General features: G+C 38.5%; 1 protein-coding gene across 1 annotated transcript in view; it reads left to right on the top strand.

Moving 5' to 3' along the window:
• The window catches only part of LOC134057961 (cohesin subunit SA-2-like), a 53,826-nt gene that overhangs the window by 3,050 nt on the left and 31,416 nt on the right, over positions 1 to 19,360 (top strand). The window contains exons 2-12 of the mRNA XM_062515007.1: positions 1,329 to 1,413; positions 2,041 to 2,187; positions 3,687 to 3,783; positions 4,761 to 4,837; positions 7,430 to 7,501; positions 8,238 to 8,442; positions 9,515 to 9,666; positions 10,923 to 10,996; positions 11,418 to 11,541; positions 15,510 to 15,608; positions 17,653 to 17,732. Coding sequence (XP_062370991.1) covers positions 1,329 to 1,413; positions 2,041 to 2,187; positions 3,687 to 3,783; positions 4,761 to 4,837; positions 7,430 to 7,501; positions 8,238 to 8,442; positions 9,515 to 9,666; positions 10,923 to 10,996; positions 11,418 to 11,541; positions 15,510 to 15,608; positions 17,653 to 17,732 — 1,212 coding nt within the window. The remainder of the gene's footprint in view (positions 1 to 1,328; positions 1,414 to 2,040; positions 2,188 to 3,686; positions 3,784 to 4,760; positions 4,838 to 7,429; positions 7,502 to 8,237; positions 8,443 to 9,514; positions 9,667 to 10,922; positions 10,997 to 11,417; positions 11,542 to 15,509; positions 15,609 to 17,652; positions 17,733 to 19,360) is intronic.

The following is a 19,360-nucleotide window of genomic DNA, read 5'->3' as shown; positions in this document are numbered from 1 at the left end:
TTTGTTTCCATCTATCAAACACTGTGGCATGTTTTGAACTTTTATATAACAAGTAATTAATGGAATTTAACTTTCATGGGACATTTGTTTGTAGGGAAGGTCAGCATATGCATAATTGTATTTAGAAATTTTATATCTTTTTGTGCAATTTTATATTTATGTAGAATTTTTATAGGAGTCTTTGGAAGCCTCATTCTACATCACTTCTTGAAGTGTCTCAATAGATCAAAATAGTAATAAGAGACATGTTTGAATAAAACCTGTCTGCTCTTACCAACAAAATATCAGGACCTTGGTTCTGCAGTTGATTCAGTCTCAGAATTTGCTTTGCAAAACAATATTGGGAAGAAGAATGATAACAATGCTTATCTGGCCTTGATAAACCTAGGTGCAGTTGATCTGGCTCTGCATCCACAGAACAGTTTATTCTCCATCAGTGTGAGCCAGCACTGGATACTGGAGAGTTGACTGTATCTGATAGTAACACACTGGTTTTTTGTTTGTAAAATGGTCATTTATGTTAGTACAGTCTATTGTTGGCAGTAGTATAATGAAAATAGAAATAATTGTACACTCTCATACTTACTTTCTTTTTGTGCCTTCCTGTAGTACAAGTCAACTGGCTTCATGTCCTGGCCACTGTAGTTTAAAGGAGGCCATTGCAGCCAGCTTCCAGTACTGGACCTGCTGCACAAGTGGGATCCAGCTCATCTACTCAAACACGACCTTTGGCAAAGCACATTGTTAGCTTTGGGAATGATGAAAAATGGCATGGTTTCATTGCAGATAAATGTATGGCTTCAGATCTCCCAGCAGGTGCATCTTTCTTTATAAAATTATTCCACCATGATAATAACAATGACCTGAAAACGAAGTTTTGTATGTGTCTTTTTACTTCATCATGTTTTATAAACAAAGTAAATAAATTTCTTTCTCTCATTTTAAAATGCGGACCCATCAATTGTTTTTGCCTTGTTTAGCTTAGGGCATCCACAGTTACTGGTTCATGGTGCTAAGCTCTTAAGTCAACAACTGCTTCATTAAGTCAACATCAGCTTTCTGTTTCATTTATTTACTTTATACTTCCTTGATACCTTTGATAACTTTGCTGGTTTTCTAATTATCTGCATATCTTACAGGAAAGCAGATAGTCTGAAAAAGGCCCCAAATTTCTGTTGTACTTTTAAAGTGAGCTGTTTGGCTTTTAGTGACAAACAAAGAATTAAAAATATTGAAGTACATGTACTTGCTTTTATTTTCTTCTGGTTTGAAGTGTATAGCTCTGAGTGCTCACTGCTAACCCCTTCAGCATGTTTGTTGCACCTTAGAGAGAATGCTGTCCATGATGAGACTGTGCCCGAGTCTGCTGCTCAGAATGGCACCTGTGTGAGAAATGGCAACCTGAAAACACCTGTAAGTCAATTTTAAAGCTTTTAAAACTTCCACTTATTAAAAAACAAAAACTGTGGAGTTTATTTCGTGTCTCATTCAGTTGTTACAAAATTGAATATTGCATATGGCAATCACAGTGCATCTAAAAGCTGGTCACTGGATACAGCTTGACCCTCAGATTCCATTGGCAGCAGAGCCTCAGTGCTGGCTTTTGAACAGTCAGTTCATTTCAGCATGTGCTTTTCCTTTCTGTGCTTTGTGTGCAGCTGGTGTTAATTTGCAGGTAGTGAGTTTAACCTGTGAGTGAAAAGATATAGAAGAGCTTCTGTGCTTGTTTTCTATTCTTCAGAAATGACAGCTGCCACAGCTGACTTCTGGGTAGTTCAACTGTACAAAAAAAAACTTCTTTCCAGTTACAGCTTCCTATGCTCATGACTCATTGTTAAGAGTGAAATTCAAACTTGTAAATCCTTTCTTTCATCTCCTATTAGTATGGTCGTACTTGGTAAGGAATTGTTTGGGTCCTTGGGGCATAAAACTGAGCAGCCTGGGGAAGTGATTGCAGTAAAAGCAAAATGAACCTGTACCTGTGAATGTCTATTGTGTGTTGTGTTTTCTCACACGCTTTGTTTACCTGACTCGTTTCAGAGAGAGAAGCGGAAGGTCCGAGAACAGTGTGAGAACATAAGGAGGAATTCTGCCGGTAGCAGAAGAGTGAGCCAGCTGCAGAATGGCGAAGTGGTTGAGGCAGTTACCTTGTTTGAAGTGGTTAGCATGGGGAAGCAGGCCATGCAGGTATTCCTAGCACTGAGTTCTGAAAGCACTTGGTGGAGGCAAGATGAATATACAGTGGTCATTTCCATTATTTGTACTGTGGAACATTTACATTTCAGCTTAGGTGGGGAAGAAACATGTTTGATTGAAAAACTGCAGTGAGTATGACTCTTGGAAAGAACATCTTGCAGCTTCAAGAAATTAGTGAGGAGGTAGCTGTCAGATATTTAAAAAGAGGAAGGAAATTTACCTAAACTGGTCTTCCTAAAACAATGCCTTAACATACAAAAAGATAATTATTTTAAAAAATGTGAAAAAGGTCCATCAATAGCAAATTTTAGTTGTCCGGAATTCTGAAAAATCAGGTTTTTCTTTTCTTATTTCTTTTTTTCACCCTTCCCCCCCCCCCACCCACCCATGCTTGCCTTGTACTATTAATCTTTTACCTTCATTCCAATGCGGTTTGTCAGTAGCTTGCATAATAGCCAGGTTCCCTGTTCATCTATATAGTTAACAATTTCCTTCAATGTGAGGAAGCCCACCAACCCATATTCTGTGAGCACACATATATATATACACATATATATATATATATATATATATATATTATCTTTATATATGTGTGTGAAAATCTGGAGCCCCAAATATTTTTATGTAGAGTTATAGGTATGTCTCTAGTGTATAGTGTCTGTAAGCAACGTGTGTGTGTGTGCACATGTGCATGAAAAGTATGTTTATATTTTGGATGTGAGACCTTTGTTTTTCCAATATATTTGTGTGGATGGCTTTTGTCATGCTACAGCTGTGGTAACTTCAGTGGAGTTCCCTGAAGAGCTTGGCTTCTGCTGTGGTAACCATCATGGGGAAGTCTTAGAAAGGCAGCAGAACTTGAGTACTGTTGCTGCTAGAATTTATTAGACCTTGGTGGAACTACTGGTGGGTTGATGGCTTGTCCTAGGAGATCCATGTCACTTACAGGCTGTAGGCTGGACTGTCCTAGAAATGAAATTTGAAAGAAAAAAAAAAAAAACAAAACCAAAAAGTTGTTTTTTGGCTTATGTGTAGTATGTGAACTGTTTCAAACCTACTGCACAAATTGAGTGCTAGAGAAAAAGAGAACTTCCAGGGTAAATTGCTAGTATAATTTAGTACTAATTATTAGATGGTGCAGAGGCTAAATGTGTGTGTGGATTTTTTGTTGTTTGTGTTTATTTCTTTCCTTTTAAAATAAATTGTTACCTCAGTGGTATCAAGAACTCATGAGGACAACTTTTAATTTTTTTTTTCAATATTGCATTTATTAAAACTGCTTCCTGTTAACAGGAAGCAAAGCATCTGTAAAAAGCAACATTGTCTAAGGCAATTTTAGACTTGAAAAGGTCTTTAAGAACTGTTAGAAATGGAAGATAATTGCTTGGAGTTTATTCTCGGTTTTGTAATTTAATGGAGATGGAACAGTTTTTGGAGTGCAGCAAACTGTATTCATCTCCTGACTAATGAGCTTCTTTAATCTGTTCTAGTCTGTAGTAGTTGATTGGGTTGAAGCTTATAAACAAGACAGGAATGTGGCACTTTTGGATCTCATCAACTTCTTCATTCAGTGCTCAGGCTGTCAAGGTAATTTACCTTCTTTGTAGCCTTTTCCACTGTCTGTGTGTGAGAGGATTCTGAAGTGTGCTTTCTGAAATGGAATTTTTCCCTCAAGTAAATCATGTACTTACAATCTGTAGTGTTCGTTAAGATGAACTCCAGATGGACAGGCAGAATAGAAGAGAATGCTGCTGGTTAAATTCTTTTCGCTCGCAGCATTCCAGCTCTGAGAGTTGCATTTGAACAAGGTTTGCAGTGTCAGGTTTCTGAAGTGGCATGTCACATAACTTTGCAAAATCCTCACATAGGGACAGTACTTTTGATGAGTGTGCTAATTAAAATCCAGTATTTCAGTTGCCATTTGTTTTATATTTCCTGGTATCCTTTGTTTTGCTAGTGTCCTTGTTTGAAAATAAACAGCTAGCAAATTCAGCTCCCTGCTTTGATGGCTAGAAAAGCAATCTGCCTCAGTGCAGTTGCTTTTACTAGAGAGTTGTGAAGCTCTCCGTTTCATAACATTGAAGCACTCACTTCTGGGGACTGTCTGCTAGTGAAATGTTTCAGGATGGCAAATAAGAGTTTTAAGACTGTCCTGTTTGAAACTTCTAAGTGTATTTAAGCATCTAGAAATATGCTTTTTGCACATTTTTTTTCTCTACGTCTTTTACTAATATTCCTTCTCTTACGGGAAATACTTTGGAGTCTTTGACTAGCAGTGAGCAAAATTTTAGTCATTCCTTGAAGTAAATGAATGAACAGAGAAAATATCCTTTCCAGACAGCACAGAGCAGACTTCTCTAATGGGAATTTCAGTTTTGGTTCATCTGTATTTTTTCCTATCAGTTAATTTATGTGTCTCTTTATATATATGCAGCCTGTACACACATAAAACAGAATTCCCCATTCTTCAGTGTTTTTAAATTTAATAGAGCCTTTACTGTGGTTTGGACTTGATTAATGTTGTAGAGTTGTCAGTAATTATTTTTAAAACACTACTTTTTTAGGCATGGTAACAGCAGAGATGTTTCAAAGTTTGTACAAGAAGGATGTCATGCGAAAAATGACAGAGACCTTTGATAAGGTAGGCACAGCTTTGATTTTGCATGTCTTTTTTATATGAATGACAGGCTCTACCTTAATAGCCAACCTGGATGGAATTCCTTTTGCTTGTCAGGGGCTCTCTACCACTTTATTAATTTGGTAAAATAAACCTGTTTTTTTGCAAGAGAAATTTGATGTCATAATGGCCCATTTTAGCAGCAGCAGGATATGGGGTTTTTTTAAGTGACTTTCATTTTGACAGTTTTATTAGGGCTGTCTGACTGCAGCCTTCCTGAATCTTTCTCTTAGGAGTTCTTTTGATAATGACTTTATAGAGGTAAATATAACCCAGCACTGCAGCAGGTAAATGGTTCCTTTGGTGTTTGGTTGCTAGGTCCTTTAAAAATACTAATACAGATTGCTGATAATTTAGTTCAAAGATGTTTATAGCTGATACTTTGTTTGAATATGTTCTTTCTGCTGTACTGACAATTATAATTTTTAATAACTGTATCATGTCATATGGAAAAAGAAAAGCGCATTACACATTTTTAGATAATTGTGAAAACAGTAATGAGTATCTAATTTCCTGTGGATTGTTAAGCAAAGCACATAGCCTTACAAGGCTGTTTCACTGCTTGACTGCTCCTTGCCTAATTAAGGCAACATTAAATTTTTTGCAGTGCTCTTGCAGTTGCTTCTTTGCTTTTTTTCCCATATTTGTCACCTCTGAATTGATTTGTCAAGCAGCAGCCATCACCCTTGTTTTAATTGAGCATCTCTCAAAGACCAGCTGCTGTAGAAATTCCCACAGAGGATGAATTTGCCAACATGGTTTTCTTCATTTTAGAAGTGTAGTAGCACTCAGGCTAGTTTTTTGACAGAAATGAACCTATATGTGTCTGGCCATATGAATTAGTAGTCTGGCACTTCTTTGCCAACTAAATTAGCCCTGGATAACCCTCATGATAGTGCAGGCACTCTGGCAGATACAAAGATGTGATTATTGTTACCATCAGCCTGGAAATATTACTGCTCTGTAATCTTTTCACCTGTCCTGGTGGGCAAAAAGGAAGGTTCTGCAGTTGCCTTAGAAGCTGTATCCTTGTACTGGTTTGAAAAGCAAAACCAGTGAGACTTCAAGTCAGTAATGCAATTTTTAATAGGGAAGAGAAAAAGGAAAAACAAAATACATGCAGTAATAAAAAATAAAACCACTGACAGTGTCAGTCAGGGTGCTGGTGCAGTTTTCCTCCAAAGGGTCCAGCGATGATGTGAAAATAAAACTGGTTCTTCCTCTGGAATCCAGTGGAAAAAGGCTGCCTTTGGCGTTCTAAACCTCAGTTTTTATCTAGGTAGGAAAGGCTTGGCTCGTCCTCCTGGCTGGAGCATCTCCCAATGGGATGATGTAATCTTACCAGTTATACAGTAGGACTCAGTGGCCCATTAACATGGCCCATCAACAGAAGACATTTCCCACAGAGACAAGGATGATCACCCTTCTCAGATGGTAATAGAATATTTATCTTGTATTGTAAACCAGGAGAATCCTCCATACGCTGTAAAGAAAGTAAATTCTCTCTTACCTTTTTCATAAATGAGGTGGAACTATAAGTTATTGGTTTAAGTTAGTTGAGAAGTAGTGCCATATGGCACTGTGGTTTCAAAAACACTTTTTTGAAAACTAATGACAGTAACAATGAGAATAGTAATTGGAGTGGAAAATATTGCTAGGTATCTGCTGTTATTGATCAGATATACAATTTCAGTCTTTCTGTAATTCTGTGAAAACTTATACTGGAAGCAGAGAATGTCTTTAATGTGGTCATTGAGGCATTTGTTTTGTCTTTGTGAGCTGTGGTATTCCTCAGTGATGAGACAGTCTTGTCTGTACCCTTTATTTTGTTTTTCTTCTATTTTAAGATATTCTGTTTCTCTCTTCTTCTTTTGTTCCTGTTTGTGACATTTACTTCTTATGTAGTTTTTGTTCCCTTTCCCATTTTATTGCTCAAACATTTAGGAAGGGAAGAGCTAACTTTGGTGCTTAATTGTACAGATAGATGGGGATAGAAATACTTGTACTTCACTGAACCTGATAAAGAACTCTAGATGTAATGCCTTTTGTTTTGGAATAATTGCAGAATTGAGAAAACAGCTTTACATCAAGTCACATTAGTGCTGAAGACATTTCTCTCTAATTTGAAAAGCTCAGAATGTTCTTTTATTTTAGGGTTTAGATGTTTTATATCCAGGTACCAAATGTAGAAAAGGGATATACACTTACACTTGCTGAGGAGCCATGGCTTAGAATTAATAATGAGGGTTATACCTTGTATATGTTTACTTATAAATTTTGGAAACAAGTTGTCTCCTCTCAGTAACAAGGCAACTCAGGTTTTATATAAAGGTGTGTCTTTCTTCTGTCATCGGTTATAAAGAAACTCCCAAAACCCAGATGAGAAGGATTTAGGTTTTGTATAATATTTTGGCTTTTGTAGGCTTCCTGTAACACACGTTGGCTGAAGTTCTAATGGCCTTTGAAATATGTTGCATGTTTTGTAATGTTTTTGTTTATGGGTTATCTGTGCTATTTCATTCACAAGCTTTCAAAATTTTGTCCCCTGCATTACAGGAAACTGGGTTGCAGTATAAGAAATTCATGGCCTATCCTTGGATCCTGACAGTTACTTGGCCAGTGAACATGGTAGGGTTGTTGTAGTTTTTCATAACTGTAGTGTAACATTTTCTGTGGGGAATTTATCTGAATTCCTTGTTGTATCAATTGTATTGTGGACACTTAAGTTACTTATTGTAACTTGCTTTTTGCATGATGTCAAAGGTATTGCCCGCTTACTGTTTCTGTGGGGTTTTTTTGAGACCTGGGTGCAGATGGTATAGGTGAATGACTGAGTATTTGGCGTTAAGCTCTAGCCTGATAAACTGCTCAAGCTGTCAGTGCTGCTGAGGAGAGCACTCCTGTCTGGTTCACACCATAGTTTGTCTCCACTTTTCACTTACTTCATTTTCTGGCTGGATTTTACTGTGCTTTTGCAGGAAGAGGAGGGATAGGCAAGTGGGGAAGCACTGCTACCTGTAAGAAAGTAGAAGCCAGGAGTGCTCATGGTTTATACCAGTGAAAGTTACTTTGCTCTGCCTTCACACACTTTCTCCCTCCTGTCTGTTCACAACTACCTTGCATACATTGTTTTCAAATGTGAGCTGTTATGACAGTGTAGCTCTAATAAAGCTACTTTGTCTCTCAGCTTGCTTGTAACCTAGTTGATTGTCCCTGCTTTGGAATAATAGACATGAAAAAAGTTATGGGGGATGAAGTGAAGCTGACTGTCAGCAAAACTTTCTCTGATGTTCAGTGGGAGTGATGGGAATGCACAAATAGAACTAATTAGTGTGTTTTCTCTCAACTTGTCTTTCTTGTACAGGACAATGAAGACTACCCGCTGATCAGATCAGGACCCTATTGGAAGAAGTTCAAGGCCAATTTCTGTGAATTTATTGCAGTGCTTGTCCAGCAGTGCCAGTGCAGCATCCTGTATGATAACTACTTGATGGACACTATCATCTCACTGCTTACAGGTTTAGCAGATTCCATGGTCAGAGCGTTCAGGCACACAAGCACTTTGGCAGGTAAAATCACTTGCAGAGTTGCTGTAGAGGTGCTGAGTTTTATTGACTTGCGTACTAACAAAACTACTCCAAATTGAAAAACTGTTTACTGGAACAGTTCTCTTATGCACTGAGAGTACCTTCCTCCTAGTGTGTGTTATATAAATGTCTACAATATAAACTGTTTGTTTCCATGTGTATCTGAATTGAATTTGAATGTTTTAGGTATGATAGATCTAACACCATTTTTTCTTTGTAGAGAAATCTTCTTTAATGCCTGGCATAACTGACTTATATATTTTTTCTGTTCTGAGTATTATATAGTTCACTAACTGATTTTTCACAGTTTTGTATTTTGTTGTTTCTCTCCTCCACTAACTAATGGGATGAGGTTGCAGCAGATGTTTCACCTTAAGAAGTTTCTTTGGAGAACTCTATTCTTGTGGTCTCTGTGCTAAAAAAAACGTTGCTTGTTACACATTTTTGTTTCATGCAGTGTGACAATACTAAAGCTACTGATTTTTTCCACTTAAGACAGAAAATAGCCTCTTTTTCCGTGCAAGGAGCACTTAAAGTATAATTTATTCTAAAGTACACTGTATGCTTTGGGGGTCAAAAAAAGTGACTTGATATCTTTCAAACCATCTAGCAATCCTTAGAGGAATGTGAATTTTTGTCCATTTGAGTAGTATATTAAGATTCCCAGTCATTTCTGAGCAAGCTTCACTGGTTTTTTAATTTTTTGTTCTTTGTTTACTGACAGTCAGCTGTTCCACAATTCTAAATTCTTTTGCAGAAAAGTCAGAATTACGTAAACTTACAAGAAAGTGGCCCAGTAAATTACTTCTCTGACCAGAACCCTGACCAAAAGTTGTAAATCACCAGAAATAGGAGTTATTTTTCCTTTTTGATCATTGTCTGCCTTCAAAATAAACACTGTATTTTAAAACAAATTACTATAATCTAGTAGTGTTCATTTTTCAATATAAACTTGATTTGGCTGACCATATCCTTTTTGTGGTGAAGTGGTGAATATATTTATGCTGCATATCTCTGTGCTAAGCTAATTGCACTGGATTTGTTTCTTTTTTAGCAATGAAACTTCTGACAGCAGTTGTAAATGTCCATCTGAACCTTGATATCAACAAGCACAATGCTCAAAGATTGTATGAGGTGGAGAAGAAGAGGATAAGTGGCAAGAGGACCAGTTACAGACTTGATCAGCTAGAGAGAAAAAGGAAAGAGGTTAGGGAAGTGTCTTGTATGGGAGATTTGTGAAAGTGTTAAAGGATTGCTGGCTGCTTGCTTTTGGGTTCCTGTAGTTTTTTGAGGTTCTATCTAATGCATGGTGCAGAGCAGGTAGGACTGGCTGGATTAAGTGGTACAAACAAGACTAAGGTAGTAAGTGCCCTATGTACTGTTAACCTGTGATATCTGTCCTACTGGTTGCTTTTCTAAGTTGGTGTCCTTAGCCATTTATCTTCACACAAATATGGATTTACACACAAATTTAATTATCTCAGTAATTCTGGTGTTGTGAGAGTGCAGTTTTGTATATCTTTGTACAAATTGCAAGCCCAAATTTTAGCGATGAATCAAAAAGGACACAGGCTAAGTGTCATCTCTGTGCAACTAACGCTTTATAAAAATGGATTGAACTTCAGGGATGTCCTGTATCATTTTTGCTTTTCAGTTTCTGTTGTTTCTTCCCTGCTCAAAGACAGCTCCTTTTCAACTCCCAGAGGCAGAACTATAACTGTAAAAAATAACTCTGGCTTGAGGGAGAATGTAACTTGATGAATGAACATCAGGTATAGTTCCTTGTCTCCTGACCTTAGAATCACTTACCTCTGTTTTGAGTTTTAGATATCTGTGGGCTTCTGTATTACAGAGACAATACCCTTTCTGTGGGGAGGAGTGTTTGGGTGAGACAGGATATTTTAGTATCACTGTAAGTCTGTTCTTATTGGAAAGACAGAGGAATGGGTGTGTTGGAGGGAAAACCCAAACTTGTCACCCTTCCTGATGCTGTTGATGAGAGAATATTTTTATTAGGTGACTCGGATTTTCAGAAATTCCTACCTACGTTTTCAGAATTCTGCTTTTTAGTACACTCATTGTGTATTTTGAAAATTCCTTTGTCTGCCTTTTTTCCATCTCTGTTCAGGTACATGAAAAGAGAATTTTGATCTGTATGTGAGGATCACTTAATAGTTGTGCTGTGTCTTTCTGTGTGATTTCTGATAGAGCAAGACTCACTGTATTAAAGAAGTACCTTGTTTCCCAAGGCTAGCAGCTGGTATCCAATAAACCTCTCCTCAGGATGTAGCCACAAAAAGGCCAGATGCTAGTGCAGATACAGACCACTCATTTTATGTTGGTACCATGTGTAAACACCAGCAGTTTGCATCACAGTTGTATTCCAAGGGCCCTGATGCAAATTTTTCATGTGTAGTAAATTGTGGGGCCAATATTAACATCCAGTTCTCTTTGTATTTCAGTATGAGCATAAGCTTCTAGAGATACAGAACATGATGAATGCCATTTTCAAAGGGACATTTCTAAACCGTTACCGGTAAGAGTGAAAATAAAGCTGTGACATGTATCTGCATTCCCCAGAAACTCTTGCTCAGATTGTACAGATATGAGAATCAAGTTAAACATCTGGAGGCACTGATGGTGTCAAGGAAAGTGTAGCAGTTAAATTATTTTTAAGAATCTGGGCTTATGAAAGGATCTCTCGAGTGTGTTCTTTCAGTTCTTCCCGCAGGCTGTAGAGAGTGCATTTGTGAATGAGAAGGTAGCCAGAACTGCAAAATGGTTTGTGGCTAAAAGTGGTCTAAGTATTGATTGAAGAATAGCTTACAGTATTAATATGAAGATACTTGAATATTTTGAAGTATACATGCTCTTGAATTTCCAGAACATAAAAATATTGCAAATAATAGAATTGGTTTAAAGTTATTTTTAATGTGTTAATGTTACAATTTTCACAGTGATGTTATCCCTGAGATCAGAGCAACTTGCATTGAAGAAATTGGCAGCTGGATTAAAACATACCCAGATGCTTTTTTGAATGACAGCTACTTAAAATATGTTGGGTGGATGCTGTATGATAAGGTAAAGTTTAAATTATTTTTTGCTTGGGGCAGTACTTCAGATTTTTTTTGTTTAAAATTTTTTTAAAAGAATCCTAGCATTTAAATTTTTTAGAATAGATGTTTAAGACTGTGGTGGTACAAAAAGAATTCATTTTATTCCCCATTTCAGGTTTTATTTTAAAAGCCATTTTAATGCTAAATAACAAAAATCATTTTTCCCAGTTCTCTATGAATCCCTGTATGTGCAGTTATGTTTATAAGACACTGAATTGGCAGTTACTTCTGAACTGTAAAATGTCTTATATCCTTTGAGAGGGTTAAATGTTGACTGAAATTCTGCTTTTAGGCTTGGTAGGCATTAAACATTTTGTTTAGATTTATAAAAAAAATAACAAATAAATATTGCCTGTAGTAGAATAGTCTTCAATATTGCATTTCTCATTTGGAGTTAGATACAGAAAATATTTACGGGAACTCCAGCCATTTCCCAAAGGGTTTTCTTGTTTTCCTTAGAGTTTGTTTTTTCTTTTGTGTAGAGGCACTTCTAAAAATCCTCCAAATACCACCAAAACAAACAAGCAAAAAAACCTAAGGAAGTCAGTAAGTCCAAAGCACCAAGCAGTAGAACAAGATGCAATAGGCAAAAACTGATAGCTACGAAGTTGCATTGGAACATGAGGTAGAACTTCCTTAATGTGAGGGTCGCGGTTCCTTAGAGGACATTGCCCAGAGAAGTTGTGGAGTCTTCCTCACTGGGGATATTCAGAAATGTCTGGACACACTCCTGTGCTAGGATGATCCTGTTTAGCAGGGAGGTTGGGCCAGATAGATCCACTGTGGTCCCTTCCAACCTGACCCATTCTGTGCTTCTTTGAAAATATGCTTTTTCTCTTGCTTTGAAAACGCACGGAGAGACTTGAGCGGGATAGGAATATTTCTAGGGAACGGCTAATTAGCGAAATCGACACTCTGCACTTCTGCGGGCCGCCCTTGAAGGCGTCTGTAGCTGCTGTGTACATGCCGAACATCCCGGGATTTGTGTCAGCTGCGGGCGGTGTTTGTGCCGAGCGCCTCAGGTTGTGGATCAGGTTGTACTCCGCCAGGGGGCCAGGAGGGGGCGCGCATGGCTCCCGCTGCCCGCCGTCCCTCTGGAGGCGGCGTCCGCCTTTGTAGGGCCACAAATCTGTCGGGAGCTGGCGTTTGTTCCCGCATGCATTCTGTCTGATCGCAGTGTCTTTTCAGTACATGTTCAGTTTGGAGAATTCTCAAGAGGTAAAGTCATTTTTTTTTTTTTGAAGGTGATGTGTCTTCATGTACAGTGCGCTGCAGTGAAGATTAACAGCTGGTGTCTCTGATTAATGCACTAATGCACACAGCTCACCGAGTGCCATTTACTGGAAACTGGAAATAGTTGTTTTTTTCTTAAGGCTTCTTTTTATCTGAAAACAATGCAGATGCAAACAAGAGTGAGATAAAGTGAGGTGTCTTCCATAGTCTACGTTTGGCTGAGACCTGATAGTGTGCCACTACTGGTGGCTGCTGTCCTGGCTTGTGCTTTGTGATTTTCAGCCACTGTCAATTTGCCTGATTTCAAAATGAGAGCACCAACAGGGTTTGCAATGTTTTTATATATTTTCTTGGAATTTTTGAGGGGGGCTGGGAAGGAAGAGCAGCTTTAAAAATTGTTTTCTAGTTGGGTTGTCTTTGCTATCCAGGAATAACTCAGAAGTAGAACCTTCCCAGTTCATAATCTGGGGAGTGTTGACCCAGCAGTCCTATCAAACCATCCAGGTCCCAGCCTGTATTTGTAAGGTTTATTGATTTGCCCCATCTCTGTGATAGTGGTGGGGCTGAAAGCTCTTAAGTGAATGTGTTCAAGCAGTGCTGGAGACTGTGCAGAGCTCTCCGAGGTCACTAGGGCTGCCCACCACTTAACTGATGTTTTCTGTCATCAGGTCAGGATCAAAATATGCTATGATACAGCTGAGGGACAGTGCATGTGTTCAGAGTGTCCTGAAAATGTGCTTACATAATTCCCCTTCACTCTGTCACAGCTTTGATGACTTCAAACAGGTAGTTTGTTTTTGTTGAGATTGGAATGGTAGTTCTGATGAGGGGAGTAGAAGGCTGGGTGTTTGTGTTTGCTGATGCTGCTGTTGAAAGAGCTGGAAGGTAGTGAGATATTCTTGATCATTCAACATTACTTCACATCCTTCCAAAACTGTGGGGAATGTTGAATTTAGAAGAGGGGAGGTGGTTGAAAAGGAGAAAATGCAGATGAAAACAGAAAAATAACAGAAGTAGTCATAGAAATAGTTATTTGTTTCTATTTACTAGAGTTAATTTTCTTGGCACTTAAAGAAATACATGTGTGGGGTTGTGACTGAGAGCTTTTGGGTAGGAACGGGACACCTCTGAAGGGAGGTGTTGCACTTTAATGTGTTACGCTTTGTCTGCAGGCCTATGCTTGACTCCACCTGACTGACAAATGACATTACAGGCACATGCCAAGAGCTATGTGGCCATTCAGCAAACCAGTGCACGCTGTTGTTCCTTTCCCTACACACAAATTCAGTCCCTATTCACAAGCAGAGCGTTGTGAAAAAGAACCAAGGGCAGCTGGAGCCAGTTCTGCAGTGCATTGGCTGAGCTGAGTTTGAGCCAGTGATGGGTGCCCCCTTGGGACTGTCTGTGAGTTCTGTGCTGTGCAGCCCTGGTGGCAGTAGGAAGCAGCAGGTGTGGACAACAGTCTCTTCCTCAGAGACTTTAAAATTAAAGTGCAGTGTAGAATAAATACTGCTGGTGTGTCATAGGCAGATTAGAGTAGTGTACATTGTTACCTGTTGATCTTTCATTTTATATTTCTAGCAAAAAGCTGTCTTAGGCAAAACTGTTAGTCAGAGCCTGCCACTGGGTATCATCCTTGACTTTCCATCTAAGCAGGTGAACAGAAACTTGTAGCAATGGATAGCCTAGCCTATGTGTAGGTGGTCTCCTTTCTTGGATTTCTATGTTTATTCTTGCTGCTATTGTTAGTAGGAGGAATTAAGAAAGAAATATGAAGAGACTGATTCAAAGCCTGCAGTTCCTCTGAGTGTCTCTGCTGATATGCTTAGCATTTAAGTTTACAGAACACATGATTTTTCTATGTTGGATCATCAAAATCACTTTCCTAATGCTATTTAAAGCTCTGCCCTTTGGATGATGTAACAATATGCATGAGATAACTGAAAAGCTGTCTAAGGAAAACACTTCATTTTGAGGCATCTGTGAAAAAGCAGTATTAATAGTATGAAATAACACCTTGTGTGGGCAAATACATTTTGCCTAAATTAATTAATTAGGCTGAATTCAAAGCAACCCTTTTCCTAGAATTCTTAAAATACCATGTTCTAGATTAATACAAAAATATAGAGAAGGCATGATACTTAACTCTGTAAGAATCCACAATGATAAGCCACTGCATTTCTGAGTTGTACCTCTTCCTCTGGGAATCTAGAGAAAGCCGTAATTTCTTGGACTCCTTGTCTGTGTTTAACAATTGTCCCAGTCAGCTGTTGACAAGAAGCATGCAAAGTCTGGTGTATGAGAAAGTGCTGGTTGTACTTAAGTATGCCATCCATATTCCTGTCTTTGTTATCTTTAACAGATGAATAGCATGGTCCCTGTATCTTTTGCATTCTATTGCTTTTATTAACTCTAAGATCTGTGAGAGTTTCTTTGACTCTTAGGAAGCCTAACGCAAACTTTGATGTTACCTTTGAATTTGGCTCACTGCAGGCTTCCTCTTGTGTGTGTGTGTGAGAGAGAGGTGAGTGTGTGTACTCACAGACAAACTGATACTGATGTCACAAGAAGATGAGGCAGCATTTGGATAGTCTGCTGTAGGCACCCACAAGGAACTCCTATTTGTATGGTATAAATGCTGATAGTGACTAACAAAGATACATGTATTTTATTGTTAGCCAGTTTCTCTTTGTCTTGCAGCAAGCTGAAGTGCGGTTGAAGTGTCTTCTGGGACTGCAGGGAATTTATAGCAGAAAAGAACTTGCTTCCAGGATGGATCTCTTTACTAACAGATTCAAGGTAAATAAATTACTGTTTGCTGTTTTTTTAAGTCTAGTTTGTGTGTATACACAGGGCCTGATGTTTTGATCACAGCTGATCTTCCCACTCTCTTGACTGAGAGGAACTTAGACTCCTCCAGAAACAGCCTTGTTGACTAAATAGATGGAGTTTTGCAGGGATGTTTCCCTCTGTTTCTATGAACTCTTCTACTTCACTTTAGTTCACACAAAATGGTGTTAGCATGCATTGTGGTCAGTTATCTCCATCATTTATCCAGACTGGCCCATGTTTTTTTACTGGATCTTTGGCAGATGACAAAGAATTTCATATGCTAAAGATCCTCTTTTTGCTGCCCCTGAAAATGGGTTAACCTTGTAGATGGTGGAGTGTCTCTCCATGTATCATACTGATGTGGGAATAGCTCTCTCTTGATCTATTATGTCAGTATGAATCTTGAAGGAGGATCCTTTATTTCCTTTCTGAATAAATCAGGTGATACACTGTAGTTTTGAGAGCTTGTTTTGTGGCTTCACTGGCCTTGTACTCTGCCTTTATCATATTCCAGTATCCCAACTCATTTAAGAAGTAAGCCTTTCACTTTTTTAAACCCTGGCCTTGCTAAGGATTTTGTCAGCTGCTCTTACACTAGCAGGGTTTCACCTTCTCAGTATTTATATAAGAAAGCTCAAGATGATGTGATTGACATCTCAGTCCTTGTGAATCAGGACATGATTCAATGTCAGGACAAAACAGTGCCTGCACGCGGTGGCAATCCATGGTCTTTTTGCAAAAGATGCAGGGCTTGCCTGTGTGTCAAGGCAGTTGCTAATAGTGAAAAATGCCCATCACATACTCTCAAAGAACATGAAATAGATTAATTTGTATCTTAGTGATAAATTATTCAGAATTAAACTCGGCTATCTAAGATTGACCTCTGTTTTAAATGATTAGGTGGTAGTCCCTTATTTTTCTGTCTGTTGTAAGCTGTGTAACCAAATGCAGGATTGGTATTCAATAAAGACTGATGAAATAGCTCCAGGCTGTTTGTACTGCGATCTCCCTGTGTGGAGGATGCAGTGTAAATGGATTATTGCAAACTCTATCCCCCAGTCAAAAAACCCCCACCCCAAAACAACTCCTTCCCCTCTAAACAAAAGAAACCTAAACAGCTACACACAAAATACCAGTTTCAAAGTTTAAATCATGCTTTCTCAGTGATGGGGAATGTAATCATATAATCATCAGTCCGTTTCCTGCAAGTGGGAGTTACACGTGCTCCCTCTGTTACCCTTGAGTGTTCAAACTCAGAATTTGGGGGTTTAGACACTTTCCAACTGGATTGTGAGAATAAAGAAGGTGCAAAGGAAAATGAATGTGGAGATGTAGAAACCATATATTAAATGGGGAAACTGTTAGTCCCAAATCAAGCAAGTCTAAAGGTGCAATATATCTTAAAGATACAGGCCACACTGAGGTGTGCAAGTTCCTGGTTTCATGGGATGGGAAGTTTTCCAGGTTTCTGAGCTGTTTGCATGTGTACTAAGTTACAATATTGTGAATTCTGGAGGTCAGCAACATTGCTGCTATGCCATGAGGTATCTTTATAACTTTAACTGTCTGTTCAGCAAGGCACTGGCTTCTGTAATGTGTAGGTGCAGGCACTTTACTGTTAGTGGGAGAAACTGATTAGATAATGCTTGTAATTTGAGGCTTACCTTCATTTAACATACAGAAGTGCCACTAGTAACATCTTAGAAACAAGTTGTCAGTCACTTTTAATTTGTAGTGTGTAGTTAATTTCTTGTGAACGCATACATTACATGTATAAAAATATCATATTACTGCATTATTAATTCAGTTAAAAATTAACATGCTGTTAATTTTCAGGGGCTGGGGAACTACTTGGTAGTAATCAAGTTGCCTTATGTCTCTTAGGAAATAGCTGCTGAAATAAAAATAAATCTCTTCTGTACTAGTATAGATGATCTAGCTGTAGCAAAAATACATGTTTATTGAGAACAAACCATGTTACATCTTTTTATTGTCATTTTACATCCATTAGGATCGAATTGTGTCCATGCCTCTGGACAAGGACCATGAAGTAGCAGTTCAAGCCATGAAACTCTTGATGCTTATGTCACAGTAAATAATTTCTTTTTTAATTTACTGTATTGTTTTAATGGCAACAAGATCCAGGTACAAACCTGATGAATCCTCCTGTAATCAGTTACTTGTTGGGGAACAGTTGCTTCTGGCAGGATATGAGTTATGGTTAAAGCTGCTCTAGACAGGACATTTTCTTTTGTGGGAAATGCCAGTGTTAAGAAAACCCTTGTGCTGAGATTCAGTCTGAAAACTGTTTTTTGTATCTTTACATTTCCCTCTGACAGGAGAGTCCACCTTTTTAATTTTGGCTTTTCTCAAAAAGAACATGTGATTGTCTTGGGGAAAGTTCCCACTGAAGATTGGGCCTGCACCCTATCTTCCGTCCCAGGATTGCCAGGCCTTGACCAGGAGCTTGGAGAACTCTGCCATTTCCCTGTTTCTGTACCTGATGCAGGAAGCCTTGAGCTTTGAGGCTGTTGCTAGAATTTGGACTTTGAGATTCTTGGCTCCAGGGCAGAGAATCTGGTAGCCTTTGAGCCCATAGCAGACTGATTGACAGGAAATGAGCAAGTGTTTGATTTTGCTGAGGTGGAAAACTAACAGAAGAGTTGTTTTCTTGGGAAGTTACCTGCCAGGCATAGATTTGGTAGGATAATGGCAAGCTGGAAGTATGGGGAAGGATTAGACTTAGTATTACAGAAGTATATAAATCCTACTCTGATACATCCTTGAGCAGCATGTTTATTTTAGAAATGTTTTTATCTGCAAAATATGTGTAGAATAATTTTTTTGTCCCTCTTTTTCAAAGCAAAATGGGAATAAAAACTTCACTGCATTCCATTGGTAATACAGTTGAGATGTTAGGACTCAGTGTCTCATCTGTCTGAGAGTGTAAGTTGAATTTTGGTGATGCAGATGCTTATTTCCATGTACAGCATGGCACATTATCCAGTAGCCTTGTGGGATTTGCTTCTCTACTTAAGCCAGGAGTACTAGTCATTGCTAGAGGAGCATGTAGACTTTATTGGTCCAACTAATATGGTGCTGTAGATATTTATATTAAATTTCAAGTATGTTTGTATATTGAGGTGCTGCTTTATAGTCTCCTGTCTCGCTTGACGTTCCACTGGTTTGAATGGCATTTTTCCAGGCCTCCTTCAATAGGCACATCAGAACAGCATATGATGCTGTGAACACTGCACCCTCTTCTGAAGGTAGTGTCATTGTTTGAGCCTCACTAGTAGTAGCTAGGGTTATAGTGTTCCTGTGTTCACAATGTGCGTTTCTACATCCCTTGGTTCCCCATGGTGCCTAGCTGTTGGAACAAAGCACAATGCTGTGTCCATGGATATCATGTCCCTGTGCTAGGAGGAGCAGCTCGCCATTGTTGAAGTACAAAGATTCCATACACCAGTTATGGCTGCACTTGTTCCGTATCTGAATTAACAAGAGCTATATTGGCACTGCAGCTGTTTATCATCTCTGGCTTTATTATGAGGGATCATGTTCTCATTAATGCAAGCTGCAGCTATAAAAGTTTGATCAATGTTTCTTTCTCCCTGAAGCATTTTTTTTTTTGAATTTTGTTTAAATATGGTTTCCAGTGTGAATAAATGCCTTCTAAAGTTTTCTGAATTATATTTTTCCATCATAAGATGCAAGTT

Source organism: Cinclus cinclus, chromosome 2, assembly GCF_963662255.1.
Source record: "Cinclus cinclus chromosome 2, bCinCin1.1, whole genome shotgun sequence".
Lineage (NCBI taxonomy): Eukaryota > Metazoa > Chordata > Aves > Passeriformes > Cinclidae > Cinclus > Cinclus cinclus.
This window is presented reverse-complemented; position numbering and strand designations above follow the sequence as displayed.